This window comes from Littorina saxatilis, linkage group LG7 (assembly GCF_037325665.1).
Source record: "Littorina saxatilis isolate snail1 linkage group LG7, US_GU_Lsax_2.0, whole genome shotgun sequence".
NCBI lineage: Eukaryota > Metazoa > Mollusca > Gastropoda > Littorinimorpha > Littorinidae > Littorina > Littorina saxatilis.
The window spans coordinates 18,182,803-18,201,209 of record NC_090251.1 but is presented as its reverse complement, the minus strand read 5'-3'; the positions used below and the strand labels follow the sequence as shown (position 1 = coordinate 18,201,209).

The 18,407-nt window shown below is 44.5% G+C and overlaps 1 protein-coding gene across 3 annotated transcripts in view; it reads left to right on the top strand.

The window, feature by feature from the left end:
• LOC138970837 (retinoic acid receptor gamma-like) overlaps positions 1-6,546 on the top strand; it is a 44,546-nt gene extending 38,000 nt beyond the window's left edge. For 2 of the 3 annotated variants that reach the window (XM_070343385.1, XM_070343386.1), the window contains exons 6-8: positions 1,252-1,477; positions 1,928-2,152; positions 3,098-6,546. In XM_070343385.1, coding sequence (XP_070199486.1) covers positions 1,252-1,477; positions 1,928-2,152; positions 3,098-3,345 — 699 coding nt within the window. In that variant the 3' untranslated portion in view covers positions 3,346-6,546. Of the gene's footprint in view, positions 1-1,251; positions 1,478-1,927; positions 2,415-3,097 lie in introns of those variants that run through there. The other variant, XM_070343387.1, reaches the window with a different exon arrangement.
• The last annotated feature ends 11,861 nt before the right edge of the window (positions 6,547-18,407 follow it).

Sequence of the window (18,407 nt, the reverse complement as noted above, 5' to 3'; positions counted from 1 at the left end):
ACAACGCAGCAAGACCGTATACTCGTAGCATCGTCACTCCACCGCCCGTGGCAAAGGCAGTGCACGTGGAATTGACAAGAAGAGCGGGGTATTCGTTGCGCTGAGAAGGATAGCACGCTTTTCTGTACCTCTCTTCGTTTTAACTTTCTGAGCGTGTTTTTAATTTAAACATATCATATCTATATATTTTTGGAATCAGGAACCGACAAGGAATAAGATGAAAGTGTTTTTAAATTGATTTCGAAAAAAAAATTTTGATAATAATTTTTATATATTTAATTTTCAGAGCTTGTTTTTAATCCGAATATAACATATTTATATGTTTTTGGAATCAGCAAATGATGGAGAATAAGATAAACGTAAATTTGGATCGTTTTATAAATTTTTATTTTTTTTTACAATTTTCCGATTTTTAATGACCAAAGTCATTAATTAATTTTTAAGCCACCAAGCTGAAATGCAATACCGAACCCCGGGCTTCGTCGAAGAGTACTTGACCAAAATTTCAACCAATTTGGTTGAAAAATGAGGGCGTGACAGTGCCGCCTCAACTTTCACGAAAAGCCGGATATGACGTCATCAAAGACATTTATCAAAAAAATGAAAAAAACGTTCGGGGATTTCATACCCAGGAACTCTCATGTCAAATTTCATAAAGATCGGTCCAGTAGTTTAGTCTGAATCGCTCTACACACACACACACACACACACACAGACACACACACACACGCACACACACACGCACATACACCACGACCCTCGTTTCGATTCCCCCTCGATGTTAAAATATTTAGTCAAAACTTGACTAAATATAAAAAGGGGGATCCAACTGTATTACAGTTTATGGAGAGAAAAAAACATGGTTAAAGTTTAACCTTTTTATGTGTGATATGTGTGTGTGTTATATAATTTCTCTTTTGAGATAATAAAGTATTATTGTATTGTAATGTATTGTATTGTATTGTACTGTACTGTACTGCATTGCATTGCATTGCATTGCATTGCATTGTATGGTATTGTATTGTACTGTATTGTATTGTATTGTTTTGCCTTGCAGGATGAGCTATCGTTACAAAAGGACCTGTTTGGTGAGACAGGTGTGTCTTCAGACCAACACCAGGAGTTTTTAACTCTCCATGTGTTTTGCCTTGCAGGATGAACTATCGTTACCAATGGACCTGTTTGGTGAGACAGGTGTGTCTTCAGACCAACACCAGGAGTTTCTAACTTTCCATGTGTTTTGCCTTGCAGGATGAACTATCGTTACAAAAGGAGCTGTTTGGCGAGACGGGCGTGTCTTCAGACCAACACCAGGAGTTTCTAACCGTGACGGGGATGGAGCTTGACAACAGAGAGGCATTGATGAACATCCATGTCTCCAACTCGGACCGCTGGATTCGAGGATTTATCGAGTTTGCTAAACACGTGCCTGGCTTCCGGGACTTGACCCTTGCTGATCAGGCCAGGCTTATAAAGTGTGAGTAATGATGGTGTGTGTGTGTGTGGGGGGGGGGTGTCTGTGTGTGTGTGTGCCTGCCTGCCTGCTTGTGTGTATGTTATGGTTGGATGGAGTGGAGTAGGGAGGGGAGGGGTTTGGGGGAGGTATGTGTGTGTAGGTGGTAGAATGCCAGAGTGTGTGACTGTTAGTTTGTGTTCACACGCACTGTGATGCCAGTCGATTGAAAATGGCAAAAAAAATAGACACAAACACTATCTTCTTCTGTCGTTTTGTGTGTGTGTCAGTATGTGTGTTTGAGCATGCATATCATGAATGCGTGTTTTTGCTCATTTGTGTGTGTTTGTGGTTTTACATTGGCCAACAATTTCTCTAATCCTATATGCAATCAGCACATATTTCACTGCTTGCTAAGTCATGATACACTCACAACCCTCCACTGAATGATAGAGTGTTTTCCTGTTGTTGCAGACGCTAGGATAGAGTTCTGGTTTCTGGGTTCGTTCCCTGGCTACTTCCCACATCTGGGTCTGGCGGTGATGCCCAACGGTCGCTGCTTCACTCGCAAGGAGATGTACACCGTCTGGAAGGAGAAGTACATCGACGTCTCCTTCGGCCTGTCTCAGACACTGAAAAAGCTCAAAGTTACTCCTGACGAGTTGATTCTCATCAAGACCATCTGTCTGACTGCAGAAGGTGGGTTGACATGATGATTAGGCCTGACAAAAAATCGGTGTTTCTTGTTCCCGGATCAAGCTTATTTTTGTCCTCCCGTCCCTAGAACTGTTTTTGACCCTTCAAAATGATGGATTAATTAAAAAGAACAAAACTTGATTTAGTAGACTTTACAAGGAAAGCTTCTCTTCTTCGACATCTGGGGGACACAGCTTGCACGAGCCAACAAAGAGTCACATGCTCATCTTCGGAGAAAAAAAAAGAAGACTATAATCCTAGAAATAAAAATGGTCAAAAGTTACCGACCTACCGCTCCTGATTTTTTTGTCTTGTCATTGGAAGCAAACGCTTTTTGCCTTATGTATACATGTGCCTACCTGTATGTAGTTGGGGGGAGGGGGTCTTAACAAGGGGGTTCCACTGTAGTGGTACTTGCAATGAGAGGTCACGCTCCTTCCAAGCCAAACATTGTCCCTCTGCTGTTGGTGTCATTTTAGGAGAGGTTTACTTTAGTCAAGTTTGTAGACCAATGAATGTATGATAGGAGGGGCCTCAAATTACGGGTACACCATGTTGATAAATGTTTGCAATTAGAAACAAAAAGACGGCATTTCCCATCGTATTCTTTTGTGATTACACAATGTATGTTTGTTTGTACATTTGTTGGTTTGTTTGTTGAAGCCTCAGCTCCCTTCTGATGCAGTGCCTAACCACAATTTGTTTGTTTCTCTGTTTAAGTACAGTGGAACCCCCCTTTTAAGTCCCCCCAATTTATGACTCCCTCCTTTTTAAGACCTTGTTTTCTCAGACTTTCTGTTCTTAACCTCTGTAAAATTACGCCCATTTTAAGACTCCATACTTTTTTAAACCTGATTTTCTCAGATTTTTGGAGGTCTTAAAAGGGGGTCCACTGCTTCCCTCTGAGTCAATCGGTGTCTAACCGCAGTATTTTCTTCCCTTCCTCAGACCGCTGCCAGTTTGACGAGCCCAAACGAGTGTCACAGCTTCAGTGGCGCTTGATCCGATGCCTGGAACACCTGTTGAGACAGCGAATACCGAAGCACTCAGACTTCGTCAACACCTACAGCCAGGTGTTCACCTGTCTCACTGACCTGCGCGACCTTAACGAGGCGGAGCACCAGACCATCCAGAACACGCAGCTCTACGAAAAGTTCTCCAAGAACGACCTCATGATGGAAGTTCTACCTTACTGATGTGACACTGGCTGGTGTAGAAAACCTAGGGCAATTAGTGTACAGCTTTCTGCTCCGGAGAAAGAGTGTGAGACTAGGGTACCAGACCATTCAGAACCCGCAGCTCTACCAAAAGTTCTCCAAGAACGACCTATTGGAAGTTCTGCCCTGCTGATGTGAACCTGGCTGGTGTAGAAAACCTAGGGCAATTAGTGTACAGCTTTCTGCTCCGGAGATAGTGTGTCGAATTGTGCTCAACATTGCAGAGCTCCTTTGCTGTTGAAGTGTCGTGCGCTGGAGATTTGAAGGCAGTGAGTATTCTCTTTCCGATGGAACTTTGAGAGGGTGAGATTTCCCATTGGAAATTTCAGATGCGAAAGAAGAAGCTTGGGGTGTTGGTGTTTTCTTGTGGACACAGTGCCTTACACAGAAAACATCAAACACTGCTGTTTTGGGGCAGTGGAGACATATTCAGGTTGGGCCCTTTCTCAGTGGAAACTAGTGTTCTGGTGGTTTCGAAACTTCATGACGTGTGAAAGCATCTTGTGTTAGCCTTCCACAGTGGAGAATTCAGATTCTAATTTGTGGCAGCGGAAACACGCTGTGCTGTATTGGAAATGTCAATCGTTAGCCTTCACAGTTGAGAATCAGGTACTGGTTTGTGTCAAACGAAACATGCTGTGCCATATTGGAAACATGAGGCATAAGCGTTAGTTTCACAGTGGAGAATTCGTGTTCTGGTTTGTGCCAGCGGAAACATGCTGTGCCGCATTGGGAACGTCAAGCGTTAGTTAGCCTTTCACAGTTTCACAGTGGAGAATTCAGGCACTTGGATACCTCAGGTTGTGTCAATTTACACTGGGTTGCTTATGTACTCTTGCTTCTGTGTAAAATCATGGCAGTGTCCTTTCACAGTGGAAGATGAAAGAACATGTTTGTTAAGAGAGGAGACTATATACTCAGCACAAACATACCCAGTAACAACTCAGACCAATGCCCCTACTGTTGATTCCAAGCCGGAAAACAGGTAATTAGTGAATGTGTTATTTAATCCATTTCTAAGTAGGGGCAGTGCGTGATGGCTCCCCTGAGCACAACCTCCGTGAAAATTTCCTGTGCACATGAAAACAGCGCCGATGGAATATACAGTGGATTTGGAATTCTCAGTTGGAGGTGTGTTTTCTGCTCACTTCTGGTGAAAGCGAAAGAATAAATACTTTGTCATAGAATTCCCATGGACTGGTAATTACCACACTGACTTGGATAGTGCACTGCTATGTCAATTGTGAAGATTTTACGTCCCAACGTGGAAGGTCAGTTTATGTGCTGCCAACCTTTCGCTCTTGCTACTCGGAACTTCAAGCACTGTGTGTTGTCCTCTCCTTTATCCAATTTGGCCAGTGTTAAGTTTTCTGTCCCATTGTGTGAAAACTTTAGCTTGAAGTAAGGTATTCCCTGCCATGCAAGACTGAGCATGGACTTAAAATGCTGTGTGTTCTGATAACTTTCAAAGCTGAATGACGTTTTGGCATGGGGAGGGGGGGCGGCGCAATTTATTTAGCAAGCAGAGCATCATTCACAAGGAAACGATCATCTCATTCGCCTGCCGAGCTGCTGTCCCAGTGTGTCTAACCTTCTAGCTCTGTTTATTTGAACTATTATAGTGTACTGCTATACACCCAGTGTGTTTTGTAGGCAGCATGTGTACTGATTACCTCTTGCACTAACATTAAGTGGAAAAAAACAAGAGCCTTTTCCTTCCTAGCCCTGTACATGTTGTGTATAGATCCATCTATAACCAGAAACTCAATCATTTTTGTTCCATAGATTTTTGAGGAAAAATATGTTTGGGCTTGGTTTGAATAATGGAATATAATGTGAACTGACATTGTCGCTCTTCGACTCGGCCTTGAGTTGAGAAGAGTACTCTGTACTTCTGTGTGAATTGTTCAGTTCTGGTTGCAGTGCTTGAAGGCCTGTACTTTACAAGAGCCCACAACTTTGCTGTGGCTAGCATACAATGCTCAGAGAGAGAGAGAGAGAACTGAACAGTGAACTTCATGGTGTCATGTCGAGCAGTGAGATTATCTTGGATCCACTCAACATCTGACGCAACAAAGACAAGTAGATTTGCTGATGAAGTGAGCTGATGAAGCTATATAACCTGTAAAAAAAAGAAGATTGACAGCAGTTCCTGTGATTGAAAGACCTGTATGTCAACTTTCACAGTTTCACTTTCAGGGAAAGAAAAGACAGTGAACGGCATATGCACTGGTGTACACACGTGTAAACTATGTCAGGATCTCACATGTATCATTGTATGTGATAACAGTGTTAATGGTTGAGAAGTGACAGTGTAAAGATGGTGGCTGATCAGATACAACTGTGCACACATTTGTCTGTGTGTAGATGTGTTGCGCTAATTCAGCGAAAGGTCTACAGTGAGACTGAGATCCGTGACAGTGATTTGAACAGAGGCTACTGTTTAGAAGTTAGAGGTTTAGAAGATATCTCTAGACATGTACTTGTGTCGGTGTGCGAGGATTGATGATACTTGATAGGACTACAGATTTGCAGCAGTAAAAGTGATTAAGACAATAGAAAAATGAGATCATGAATGTATTCATATGCTTTCAAGTTCGTATCGGGTACTGTGTATACAAGTATGTATACATAAATCGACCGGCTTGTCATTTTGCCTGTGGTTGTGAAGCATGGCACAGGAAAAAAAAATTGGCCTGTATGCCGATCAGATGCGCTCATATAAAAACAAAATGTTTGAGTACAGATATGAATGCATACATTTTGACCTACAGAGTGACGCCAGTGCCTCATCTTCAAGTGATGCTTGTTATATTACCAGGTGAAAAGACAGGATAATCATAACATGCACATTACCTTACAGAAAAGGGCGGGATGGAGGTCTGAGTTTTCTTGAACTGTGTCGTATCTGGAATGGTTAAGCTGCATGTGTTCCATTCATCGAATCACACCAACACGCTTTCACCCCACTGGTACTGATCATTCGTGCACATACGTGTATGTATACATGTCTTAGTTCGTACATCCGGGAATGCGGAGCATATTTTTTGCTAAAAAGCAATGTGTACACATACAGTGATGAACTTAACCAGGGCTAAATTGGCGCTGGCAGAATTTTTATCATGTGCCTCTCGGCTGAGTTGTTGCTTCTTCTTCGTTTGTACTCCGAACACCAATGCACAATTTAATATCATATTCTTACTCCGAATCACATTAGCATTGAGTCACCTGAGATGCTTATCACTGAAAAACGCTTACCCGGCTAAAGAATTTAAAGGGAAGCAACCCCATCACCAAAACGAAAGTGAAAGTAGCTTTGGTAATGGGCCAGTACACCGGGAGTTACCTCCCATACGGGTGTATGCCACGTCACTTCCTCTAGGAACACGTGCCTATTATCATACGTCTTTTTCACCTCGGAGAGGACGGTTCACTTTTTGACGCTCTGTGGCTGACCTTGTGTGTTTGAGTGACACCCGCCGGCCACGTTACCCAGCTTGTCTGCTCGCCTTGCCTACAGTTTGGTGAGCTCGTTCCCGTTTGTTGTTGGTTGTTTGCGCTGTTTCGTTACTGTACGTTGTCCGTTTTTTACGGACTTGTGTGTCAGTGACTTGCGTGTTTCGCCATTTTGTTGTGTGAGTTAGTTAGCTAACTCGTGTGACTTTGCTAGTAGCTCTGCGTGCCCTCTTTCTGTTTGGGCAAGTGTAGCTTTAGTATTTTGTTGACGCGTAAGCGTGTGTGTTTACTGTGTTTTCAGTCGTTTTGACTTACGTTTCAGTAAATCTTTTTACTTTGCCACGTGTTGTTGACGTTTGTGTCAGTGTCTTGCGTGTCGCCATTTTGTTGTGTGAGTTAGTTTTCTAGCTCGTGTGACTTTGTTTGTAGCTCTCCGTGCCTCTGCTTGTGGGGCAAGTTTAGCTATAGTATTTTGTTAACGCATTAGTGCGTGTGTTTACTGAATTTTCCAGTCGTTTAGACTTATGTTTCAGTAAATTTTTTCGCGTTGCCACGTGTTGTTGTCAACATGTCTGATTCAGACAAGCGCCGTGGCAAGTCGGACCCCAAGGGGAAAATTAAGGCTAAGTCTTCCTCTTCCAAAGCAACGTTACTTGTTACAGACCAAGAGCGTAACACTTTGTTGGCTGTACCAATTTCGGCGCCTAGCGCTGTTACTACTTCTGCTTCTTTTGCGGCGCCTAGCGCTACTGTTACTTCTGCACCTGTCTCTACATCGGAGACTTCGTCTTCTTTGTTAGCACCTGGACAAGGTGCGTTGGTTTCCTCTCTGTTAAAGTCACTGGTTCCAGAAATCCGCAGCTTGGTGCAGGCAGAATTTCAGCGTTCCGTCGCCAGCAGTTCGGCGTTTCCGGCATCTGGCAGTGACGTCCGGGCATTGGCTTCCGTGTCTTTGTCCTCCACTTCCGGCTTGGAGCAGCGTCCTCCCTCTTCAGCGTCGGTTGGTAAGCAGAGCTGGTCCGATAGCCCTCGTGAGGCGCCTGGACGTTCTCCTTCGGGGGACAGCTCTTTCGCATCGGGTCACGACCGATACCTTGCTGATCTTTCATTTCCGGCGATAACCTACGAGGCCCCGGACTTGTTCGAACAGCGGCGGCAGTCGGTTTCGACTGCCGCATTTCCGGCACTTGCCGGAAGTGATGATCCGTCCGCTCCGGCACGCTACGGCGGTCGCGGCAGGATGGAGTATTCACTGACTTCCGGTCCTTCCGGATCGCGAAGTCAACCAGTGCAGTCTTCACTTCCGCATTTTGCGGTTCCGTTGACTACACTTCCGGTTTCGGCCGGAAACGCTTCTTCCTCTTCTGGTGGTTCCTTCCGGATACCAGATAGTGGATTACAGCGTGCGCCTTCCGGCTTTCAAGCGCCTAGGCTTGAGCAGGCATCACTCCACTCAGTCGGGGGAGTGACGTCAGCTCATCCAGCTCCGGTTTTTGCGGATGGTCGTCCTGCTTACCCTTTACCTTCACAGGGTTTTGGGCGGCAGGATGACGTTAGTGCTCAGGCTTTTCCGGTTTCCGGTTTGCCAGGGCATGCTTCTGCTTCCGGAACTGGTGACTTCGGTCATGGTTCCACGTGTGACTATTCTGATGCTCCATCAGTGGTCAGCGAGGAGTCGCGGGGCGTGTTTCCGTCGAAGCTCAAGTCTGTTCTTGACGTCGCGGCGGAAGTAACGTCTCGTTATTTTCCTGAAGGGGTGGTGGCTGCGGACTCTTCCGCATCATTCGTTCCTTCTGCCATGGCGGACTTCCGGCCGGCACAGGAGGATGTTTCTTCCTTCCGGTTCGCCGAGTCTCCGTCAGTGGCTTACCAACTTTCGCATTCACTGGTTCGTCCAGCACATGCGGGGAGTGGTATTCGGCCAGTGCCTGTTCCGTTACTGCTTCCTTTTGGTCCAGTTCCGGAATCAGCTCAGCAGTGGGTGGCTTCAGCTGCCCAAGCCTCTTCCTTCGTGCCTACGGCCAATAGGAAGCTTGGCATGCCCAATCAGAGCCAGAATTGGCTGGCGTCTTTTGCACTCCCTAGGGCTACCCTTCCGGTTTCCCGGGAATTGCTGCCTCTTCTGACTAAACCGATCAAGCGTGATTCGGTTTTGCCGGTTTCCGAGGCTTCCCTCCTCTCTGCTGAGGAGGTTGGACGTCGGCAGATCGAACTGTCCTCCATTGCGGAGACTCTCGTTCGGGCTCTGTCTCGGGCATTGACCGATTCGCTAGTTCCTTTCACTCTCAGTGAAGAACAGAATGCGGACGATGTCTCTGCGCTTTTGACCGCATTGGCCAAGGTCAATGAGGAACAATTGCGTCTTTCCTCCCTGCAGTACACCCAAGCGGTACTCTGCAGGAGGGATCTCTTCCTCTCGCAGTCCCAATTCACGGAGCTGGCTACTAGGGAGACCTTGAGAGTCTCCCCGGTCTCAGAGGAGTCTCTCTTCTGTCCGCTGGCACTGGATGCCAGACAGAAGGAGATTCAGTCAAACAAGGACAGTCAGTTCCTTGACTACACTCTGAAGGGGGTGAAACAGTCTCAGCCTTCTAAACAGAAGCAGGCTCAGACATCGTCTAACCCCAAGCCAGCTCAGAAGCGGCAGGCTTCGCCGGCCGCTCGTGGTGGGAAGAAGAGGACGGCATCGGGGAGGGGGCGTGGCGGCTCTGGAAGTAAGCCACACCCCCAATGAAGCGCTCCCGATCTCACCTCCCTCCCGCCCTCCACCTTGGTGATGGCGGGAGGCCCCTCCCGGGCACTTTCTCGTTGGATGTCGGTAGTAGACAGCCAATGGATTGTGGGAGTGGTGAGTTCGGGCTTCCGTCTACTCTGGCGGGAGGAAAAGGCGCCTCTTACCCGAGTGCCTCCGCGGTTCAAGCCCCCCTTCTCGCAGGAAGCACGTTCCGTCTTGCAGTCGGAAATTGCCTCCCTGGAGCAGAAGGGCGCGGTGGAGAGAGTTCGGGTCCACAGCTCCCTGGGATTTTACGGGCGTCTGGTCGCTGTTCCCAAAGCATCAGGAGGATGGCGTCCCGTGTTGGATTTATCTCTCCTCAATACTTTCTTGAGGGAGATAAAATTCAAGATGGAGACGCCAGCCTCTGTCCGAGACTCTCTCCGCCCAGGAGACTGGGTGACCTCGATCGATCTCACGGACGCATACTTTCACATTCTTATGCATCCGACCGACCGGAAATGGCTTCGTTTCCGGTGGGGAGATCAGATCTACCAGTTTCGCGCACTCCCTTTCGGGCTGTCTCTCGCACCGTGGATTTTCACCATGGTGGTGAGACAGGTCTGTGCACTGGTGAGGTCCCAGGGTATCCGTCTGCGGGCTTATCTGGACGACTGGCTCATCATGAACCAGTCCCAGAGCGGCTGTTCGCAGGATACCCTGACGGTTCTTCGAGAATCCAACTGGTTGGGGTTCTCGATCAACCGGGTAAAGTCGGAGCTGACCCCGTCACAGACATTCACTTATCTGGGGATGTCTTTCGACACGGTCGCTTGGACTGTCCAGCCTTCTCAGAGAAGGGTGGACAAGCTCCAAGCTCAGATTCGCTCCACTTTACCTCTCCTGATGGCTTCCATCCGCTCGCTCGCCTCCATCTTGGGGCAGATGGAGTCTATGGCTCTTCTGGTTTCACTGGGCCGGGTCCACAAATGTCCGCTTCAGTTCGCGCTGAAGCCGTTTGTGGACTCTCCTCTGGTGGACTGGGACGCCCTCATCCCTTTGCAGGGATGGTTCCGGTCTGCGACCCTTCCGTGGTTGCACACGGAGTGGGTCTGCAGAGGTGTTCCGATCGTCGTGCCCCTCCCCGACCTGGACCTCTTTACAGATGCGTCCAGGGAGGGTTGGGGGGCACATACAGATCTTCAGACTCCTCCCTTTCCGTTACTCAGCCGAGTAATCCGGAAAGCGGAGATGGAGGAGCCGGCCCTTCTTCTTCTGGTCGCTCCTCTGTGGCCGTCGCAGGTCTGGTTTCCAGATCTTCTTCGGCTTGCCCAAGGGCCCCCCATTCCTCTCGCACTCGTGCGAGGGGAACTAGTGCAGCCCCGAACAGGCATTCCACACGAGGAGCCCAGTCTTCTGAAGCTTCACGTGTGGAAGTTGTTCGGGACTCGCTGAAGCGCTCTGGGGCGTCGTCTTTGACTCTGGACTTGGTGGCTCGCTCGCATAGAGCGTCCACCTCTTCAGTTTATGCTTCCCACTGGAAGGCATGGACTGCCTGGTGTTCAGCTAGAGGGGTGAGTTCGGTGGCTCCGCGCTCTATTCAGGTCGCTAACCACCTCTCTTTCATGTCTTCACAGGGCGCCTCAGTCTCCTCGTTGAGGGTCCGGCGCTCCGCTATCTCGGCGACTCTTCAGCAGATTGGTCGTTCTGTTCGAGTCGGGGGCGTTATAGCTGCAGTCATTAAAGGGGCTGCTCTTAAGGAAGCTAAAGCTCGTTTGCCCGCTCCCAAGTGGGACTTGTTTTTAATCCTGGAATTCCTTCGTTCTGCGGATTTTGAGCCTTTAAGCGAGGCCAGTCTGTTCAATGTCACTCGCAAAGCGCTGTTTCTCCTTTTGTTGGCTACGGCCCGACGGGGTAGCGAGGTCCACGCCCTGTCGGGTCAGCCTGGAGATATCTCCTTTGAGCCGGACGGTTCCGCATCTTTGCGTTTCCGGCCTGATTTCCTGGCCAAGAATCAGTCTCCGGGGCAGGCCTCTCCGCTGGTTAGAGTTAAGGCTCTGACCAGCGCGTTGGCCCCGGGTGACCCCGATTCGGTCAATTGCCCTGTGAGGGCACTTCGTCTGTACTTAGCCCGGACTCAGCCGATTCGGTCTAGTTCTCAGAAGTTGTTGTTTATCTCTCTCCTTACTAGGCGCGAGAAAGATTTGTCGAAGGTAACGTTGGCCCGGTGGGTGTCCTCGCTCATCAAGCAGGCTTATGAGTGGAGGCGCACAAAGAGGGGGGGGGTTATGCCCTCCTTGCCACTTGACTCGGCCCGAGCCCATGAGACGAGGGCGTGGGCATCCTCTCTGGCAGTTCTGCGCTCCAGACGTCTAGAGGAGGTGCTGACAACTGCGTATTGGCGTTCCGAAGATGTTTTCATAAACTTTTATCTTCGGGACGTCACAGCTCTTCGACAGGATGGCTCCAGAGGCCTTCCAGCGCTCATAGCAGCAGGCCAGTTCCTGTCCAGAACTTGATGGTGAGTTTTGATTCATTTCTAGCCCACCGCCTTGTTGATGTTATCTGCTAATGTGATTCGGAGTAAGAATATGATATTAAATGGAAAATTTCCTAAATAAATTATCATTTAATTAATATACTTACCCGAATCACATACTGTATTCCCTCCCACCTGCCCCGCTTATGGTTTTAAGATTTTTTAAAGCCGTATGATAATAGGCACGTGTTCCTAGAGGAAGTGACGTGGCATACACCCGTATGGGAGGTAACTCCCGGTGTACTGGCCCATTACCAAAGCTACTTTCACTTTCGTTTTGGTGATGGGGTTGCTTCCCTTTAAATTCTTTAGCCGGGTAAGCGTTTTTCAGTGATAAGCATCTCAGGTGACTCAATGCTAATGTGATTCGGGTAAGTATATTAATTAAATGATAATTTATTTAGGAAATTTTCCATTTCGGTACACACAAACCGGTGTTTGTTTTGGATTCAGTGACTTACTGCCATTGAAATTTGTAATAAAAAAAAGCAAAAAAAGCTTGTAGATTTCATGTCACTTGCATCCAAAAACTTGGGTGAACCGTCGCAGCAGGTCATTGATAATGAAATCAGACTGTTTAGCTCAGATTGTAATTGCGTAGAACGTTCTTTAGAAAGAAAGGAAAACGGTCAAGACAGTCTAGAAACATCCTGCTTGCTGCCGTGCGAGCTGAGAAAAATTTTCTCTCTTTATCTTCACTGCACTGGCTGCAAAACCCCTCCGCGCATAGGTGTTTTCAGACACATCAGACACAGGGTGAAGAACCGTGATGAGAACTTCACAAAATGTCACCAGTAAGTTCTGCTCTTTGACGCCTTGTGATCAACAGAAATGGCTACACAAAATGGAGCGGTAACTGCTGACTCGACTGACTGCGGTAGCCATTGTTGACGTTGCATCAACAGTGTTTTCTTGCTTACTCCTTTCGTGCCAATCCAAGGGCCATGGTTTGTTGGCATTGTGCTTTGAATTCACTTGCAGATTGCAGTTGTGTTGCCTAATTGTTACAGTTTAGTGTGTGGTTTGTGAATTTGTTGAAAACAATTTATATCATGAATTTTGCTTTGTCTTGTCTCACACTTTCAAAAGTTTCAGAAAATTCTATGTTAATCTTATCATGTGATCATGGCTCTGAAAATAAGATTCATTAAAAATCGTGTTGTGATTTATGTCAATTTTGCAGTGTTGACCATTTATATATATATGTACACATTAGGACACAGCCCTGTAAATAAAGGGGGGCTTTAAACATAGATGCATGTGTGTGTGTGTGTTTGTGAGGGTGTGTATGTGTGTGTGTGTGTTCACTGTACTGGACATTCAGTGATTCATGAACTATGATGGCAACTGTTGAACCTCGCCCTGTTGAACCTCGCCTTTTTTGATCTCCCAAATTGTTTTCGAAAAAGTACCTTGACTGAACTTGTAGCAGCGAAAATGATTTATAACTGTTTGCCAAAGACTGGTGAAAATATTCCGATTTATTTATAGGAGTAGTGTTTTTTGTTGATACCTCACTAACACATTAACACATTACACACTTGCAATGAGAAGGACTGTGTTTATTGTACAGACCTGTACATGTGTTATGTGTCCATGAAAGTGCATGCCCCCCGCAGGTTAGGGGGAGTCCCATATTGGTTGGGACGAGAAAGAATTTACCCGATTCTCCCCAGCATGTCGTAAGAGGCGGCTAACTAACGGATTCTGTTTCTCCTTTTACCCTTGTTAAGTGTTTCTTGTATAGAATATAGTCAATGTTTGTAAAGATTTTAGTCAAGAAATGTAAAGTCCTTTGTACTGGAAACTTGCATTCTCCCAGTAAGGTCATATATTGTACTACGTTGCAAGCCCCTGGAGCAAATTTTTGATTAGTGCTTTTGTGAACAAGAAACAATTGACAAGTGGCTCTATCCCATCACCCCCCTTCCCTCCGTCGCGATATAACCTTGAACGGTTGAAAACGACGTTAAACACCAAATAAAGAAAGAAAAAAAGAAAGAATGAAAGTGCATGATGAATTGTTGTCAGTCCTTTTTGGGTGGATGGGGAGGGAAGGGGAAAAGTTGTACATTGGTAATTAACTAATTGTTCTCTGAAAAATGAAATATTCCAAATTGAAGTCACACTTGCTTGGCAACAGTTTCATACCATATTTGACGGATTACAAGACGCACAGTTTTATAAGCCGCACCCCCGACTTTTAACAAAAAAAATGGGACGAGCCACATATAGGCCGCGTCACTATATTAGCCGCCGTCAAAAAAAATATAATCAGATCGTGTCAATCAATCAAAACAACCAGGCAAACGAAAGTACGGTATTTGGCGAAATCGGCTCCGAGAATAAACAAGTGAAACAAAGAAGAAAAGTGAAAAAGTTTGAAGAAAAATATCACACACACAATTTGTAACCAACACACACATGTAGTCCCGCCCAGAATAAGCTTTTTTGGGATGATTTACGACTTTTGCGCACATTTCGAGCAGACGAAAACACAACATGGCGGCTCTCGCTCCTCCAACTATCGCGAGACACAAAAAAATGAAATCTCGCGCGCGCGAGATCCTGATACATCCGGTGTTTCTCTGTACGCTATCTTGTCACGACGACTTGTTGACAAACGAAGATTCGCGAAAGAAAGAGAAAAGCGCCGAGTCTTGAGTAGAGAGCTAATAAAGTACCGGTAATCGCTAATCGAGTGAAATGAAAATCCGCGGCGACTTCCATTAGGTGAATGCTATTCAAGTTTAGGTAACGTTTTAGCCGCATCTTTTTATAAGCCGCAATGCGATTTTTTTTTAAAAAAAGTCGCGGCTTGTAGTCCGTCAAATACGGTACTTTAAATTTTTACTTGATGTCGGAAATTAATGTGTTGACTGCAAGAAAAGGGCAGTGATCTGTTTCTCTGAATAAGAAGAATAAAACATTCATTTACATTTCATGTGAAAGGAAGAAGAAACATTTTTGATTTGACAAATCATTTGATTTTGAAATACTTCACTTCTAGAACTTGGTTTTGTTTACCAGGAATCAGTGTAACCGAGGGAGTGTCAACATTCATGAGAATATTACAACGATCATTTGCAAAGTAGATCTTTTTTAGCCTTCCTGGTATTTAAACCTGCATCATCCTTTTTGCAGTTATATTGGAGAAAATCGAGTCTTCTGTTTTCATGTTAAAAACTGAAAGCGTGCCTTCTTCACACACAAATCTCATGTATCTTGTGCAAACTACATTTTGTGTATTATGTTTGGCTGATTTTTAGTAGTTAACAATTTCCTGAAGCATGAAGTCATGAAAAAAGTATGGTGTAATCAGGTAGTAGTAGCTCATGTATTGTGATTATGAAAGTACAGTGTAGACGGAAGTGAGATGAGTCTCAAAATCCCAGAGCCCTAGATTCTCTTATTATAGAGGTTAGGTTTGCGATGAAGTGGGGTTTTTTCCTACTTAAACTTTTTAAATTTTTTTTCTTACTGTAAATTTTTTTAAAAAGCAAGTGACCAGTAATGCGACTGTATTCAATAGCTGATGTAGAGCCTATGGTTACCTCTTGTTGTTATTGCTCAAGAGTATCCTGTACACAGAAGAAGGTTGGCATAGCCATTTTGATAGTTGCTAATACATACAGTGAAAGCACCCTTTTCAGGCATCCGACAATCTGAGAAAATCCAGTTTAAAGTAGGACTTTGGAGTCTTAAAATTGAGGTAAATTTGCAGAGGTTATAAACAAAATCTGAGATCTTAAAAAGGAGGGAAACTTTAATCGGGAGGGGGGGGGGGGGGGGATGTTGTCATATTGGTGAGGTTCAAAGTTATTTTATTTGTTTGTTGGTGTTTGTAGTTGTGGCATTTTAGTTTTGCATGTTTTTTAATTTCCTGGGCTGTCTTTGAAGAAGTCTCTGGTGATATTATAACTAAATTTGTTGGAAATGGAATATATATATATATATATAAGTTTTGGTTTTGCCACCTGTCATTGTTATTAGTTTCACATTGTGACTATCATCAGAACATGAAAATTTGTATCTTTCATGAAATCATTCAGTCTTTAAAATTCTTCATTAACAAGGTTTCAGTCATTCCATTTGATCCATTATTTTGTTTACGTATACATTACATTTCTTCCTAAGCAGATTCTCCTTAGGCAGTTCTTTATGTCCCAAGATGTGTGGGTGTGTGTGCGTGCACGTTTGTGTGTGTAAGTGTGATGAAACATCAGTTTTATGCTTACAGGAAGTTGCGTCAATTATTTTTCATATGTGGCTAGCTGCATGAAAGAATTTTTCAAGTAATGAGTGCTTTTGCTTACCTGTATGCACCTGAACAGTGATTAAAAAAGTGAGTGTAACTGTAATTTTGAGTCATGACTGCTTTCAATTCTTTTCAGGTATAAATGTATTTTGTACAATGTGGTCACACTTCTTGAAAAAAGTTAGGATCACGATTTCTATGCTATTGCATAGGTTAAAGGCAGCTGCTTGTTGTTTTTAATCACACATGTATAGAAAACCTTCATTTGTTACTAGACTTTGAATCAGTAGTGTTCTGATGTACTTTGCAATATTTATTTAGGAAAATAACACTTGTAAGGACTCAGGTTACTGGAAGAGACATTTTTGTTATTTACTTTCTGCAAAGAAGTAGATTTTTTGGGAATGACTCTTAGTAGGAAACTCAGGGTTTGTTAAGAGAAACATTTTGTCTACTGGAAGTGTAGCTTTGATTTTTGTCTCAGGTGTTAGGTGAATAGTTTTAACTAAGAGACCAACGAATGTTGTCCAAAACCACAGAAATGAATGATTGTTTGGTTTAAACAATGTTATTCAAAACATGTTTTCAGATTTAACAAAGCCGCATACAATCAATTAGTAAATGGAGCACAACAAGCAAGGCTTATAAACGTGCTCTTTAAAGCAGTGATTGTTTGATACAAAGATCAACTATTCTACATTTACGTAAAATATAAAGTGCTAAAAAGAAAGCTTTGGAGCTGATTACCCATACAGATAAAACCTGCATGTGATTAATTTGCTAAGTATGTGCTATAAGTGTAAATACATCAAAGGGAAATGTCATGTGAACATCATTATCTTGACCATTGGCTTTTGTGAGTAAAGTTCTGCTATCTTACTGTTGGTGTTACAGGGTGCACTATTATGTCACTGTGCTGAAGATCAGAAGTATGTGACGTTTGTTGCATGCCATTATTTCATTTAATTTCATTTAGTGATTAACTTTATGATCCCATTGCTGGGAAAATCGGGTCACTTCCTCCAAGTGGAAAGCTAGCAGCAACAAGAGTCGCACTATATTTCCTGGTGTGCGCGTGTTTAGGTGTAATCAGCCACCTGCACTCATGGCAGAATGACCAAGGTCTTTTATGTGCCACTGTGGTGACACAGGGTGGGACATGGATACCATGTCAGAGTTTGCGTATGATGTGAACCCGAGTCTTTCCCGGCCTGGATTCGAACCAGTGACCCTGAAAACCAGTAGTATTAAGTGTTAACCATTTATTTTTGTGGCCCTGCTTTCCTAAGACGTAGCTGCTTTATCCAAACTTTGATTTTGTAAGTTAAAACACTCAGAATACTCACAGGTCAAATAAATAAACATGAACAAAGAAACAAACACCAATAAACAGAGTTCTTTGCAATTCTGAGTTGTGAAAATGATTTTCGTTGAGATTTTTTTCATGATATGATATATAGTATGATAGGTATTCTGTTCCTTTTTTCACAAACTTTTTTCGTTTTACATGCAGTGCTGTGTCACACAAATGAAACACCTTAAACTTTTAGGAACATGCTATTCTTGCTCATCCACAATAGGAAGGTTTCCGCCAGTTATCTCTCTTTGAGGTTTTGGGTGCTTAGAGAGTACCGTGCCCCTTGCGGGGGCATCAAACATCGAGGTCACAAGCAGGGTCAAGGGGAAGGTCGGCTGGGCGGACAGGAGACTATTGTCCAATTACTGTGTAAATAAGCTTTGGTGTAAATACGTACGATTCATTTGATGGATGATGTTAACTGGTGTGCGATTCTAATTGTTTTTGATGAACTTCTCACTTTCAACGACTGAAATACGCATTTGTATAAATACAACACAGATCACAAGTGATTTTCATATATATAGATAGAGTAATAGATAATATATGTCTGGTGTGCACAGAAAGTTGAAACATAGTTTCTATGCACCTATCTTTTCCATCTGTTGAAGCCTGTCTTGAATTTCTTTTTTAATGCATAAATTATGTGGTTTTTTGTTGGAAAAAGATTCATGTGTTAAAATTGTTGATTCGTGTGTCCCTGTGATCTGACTTTGAC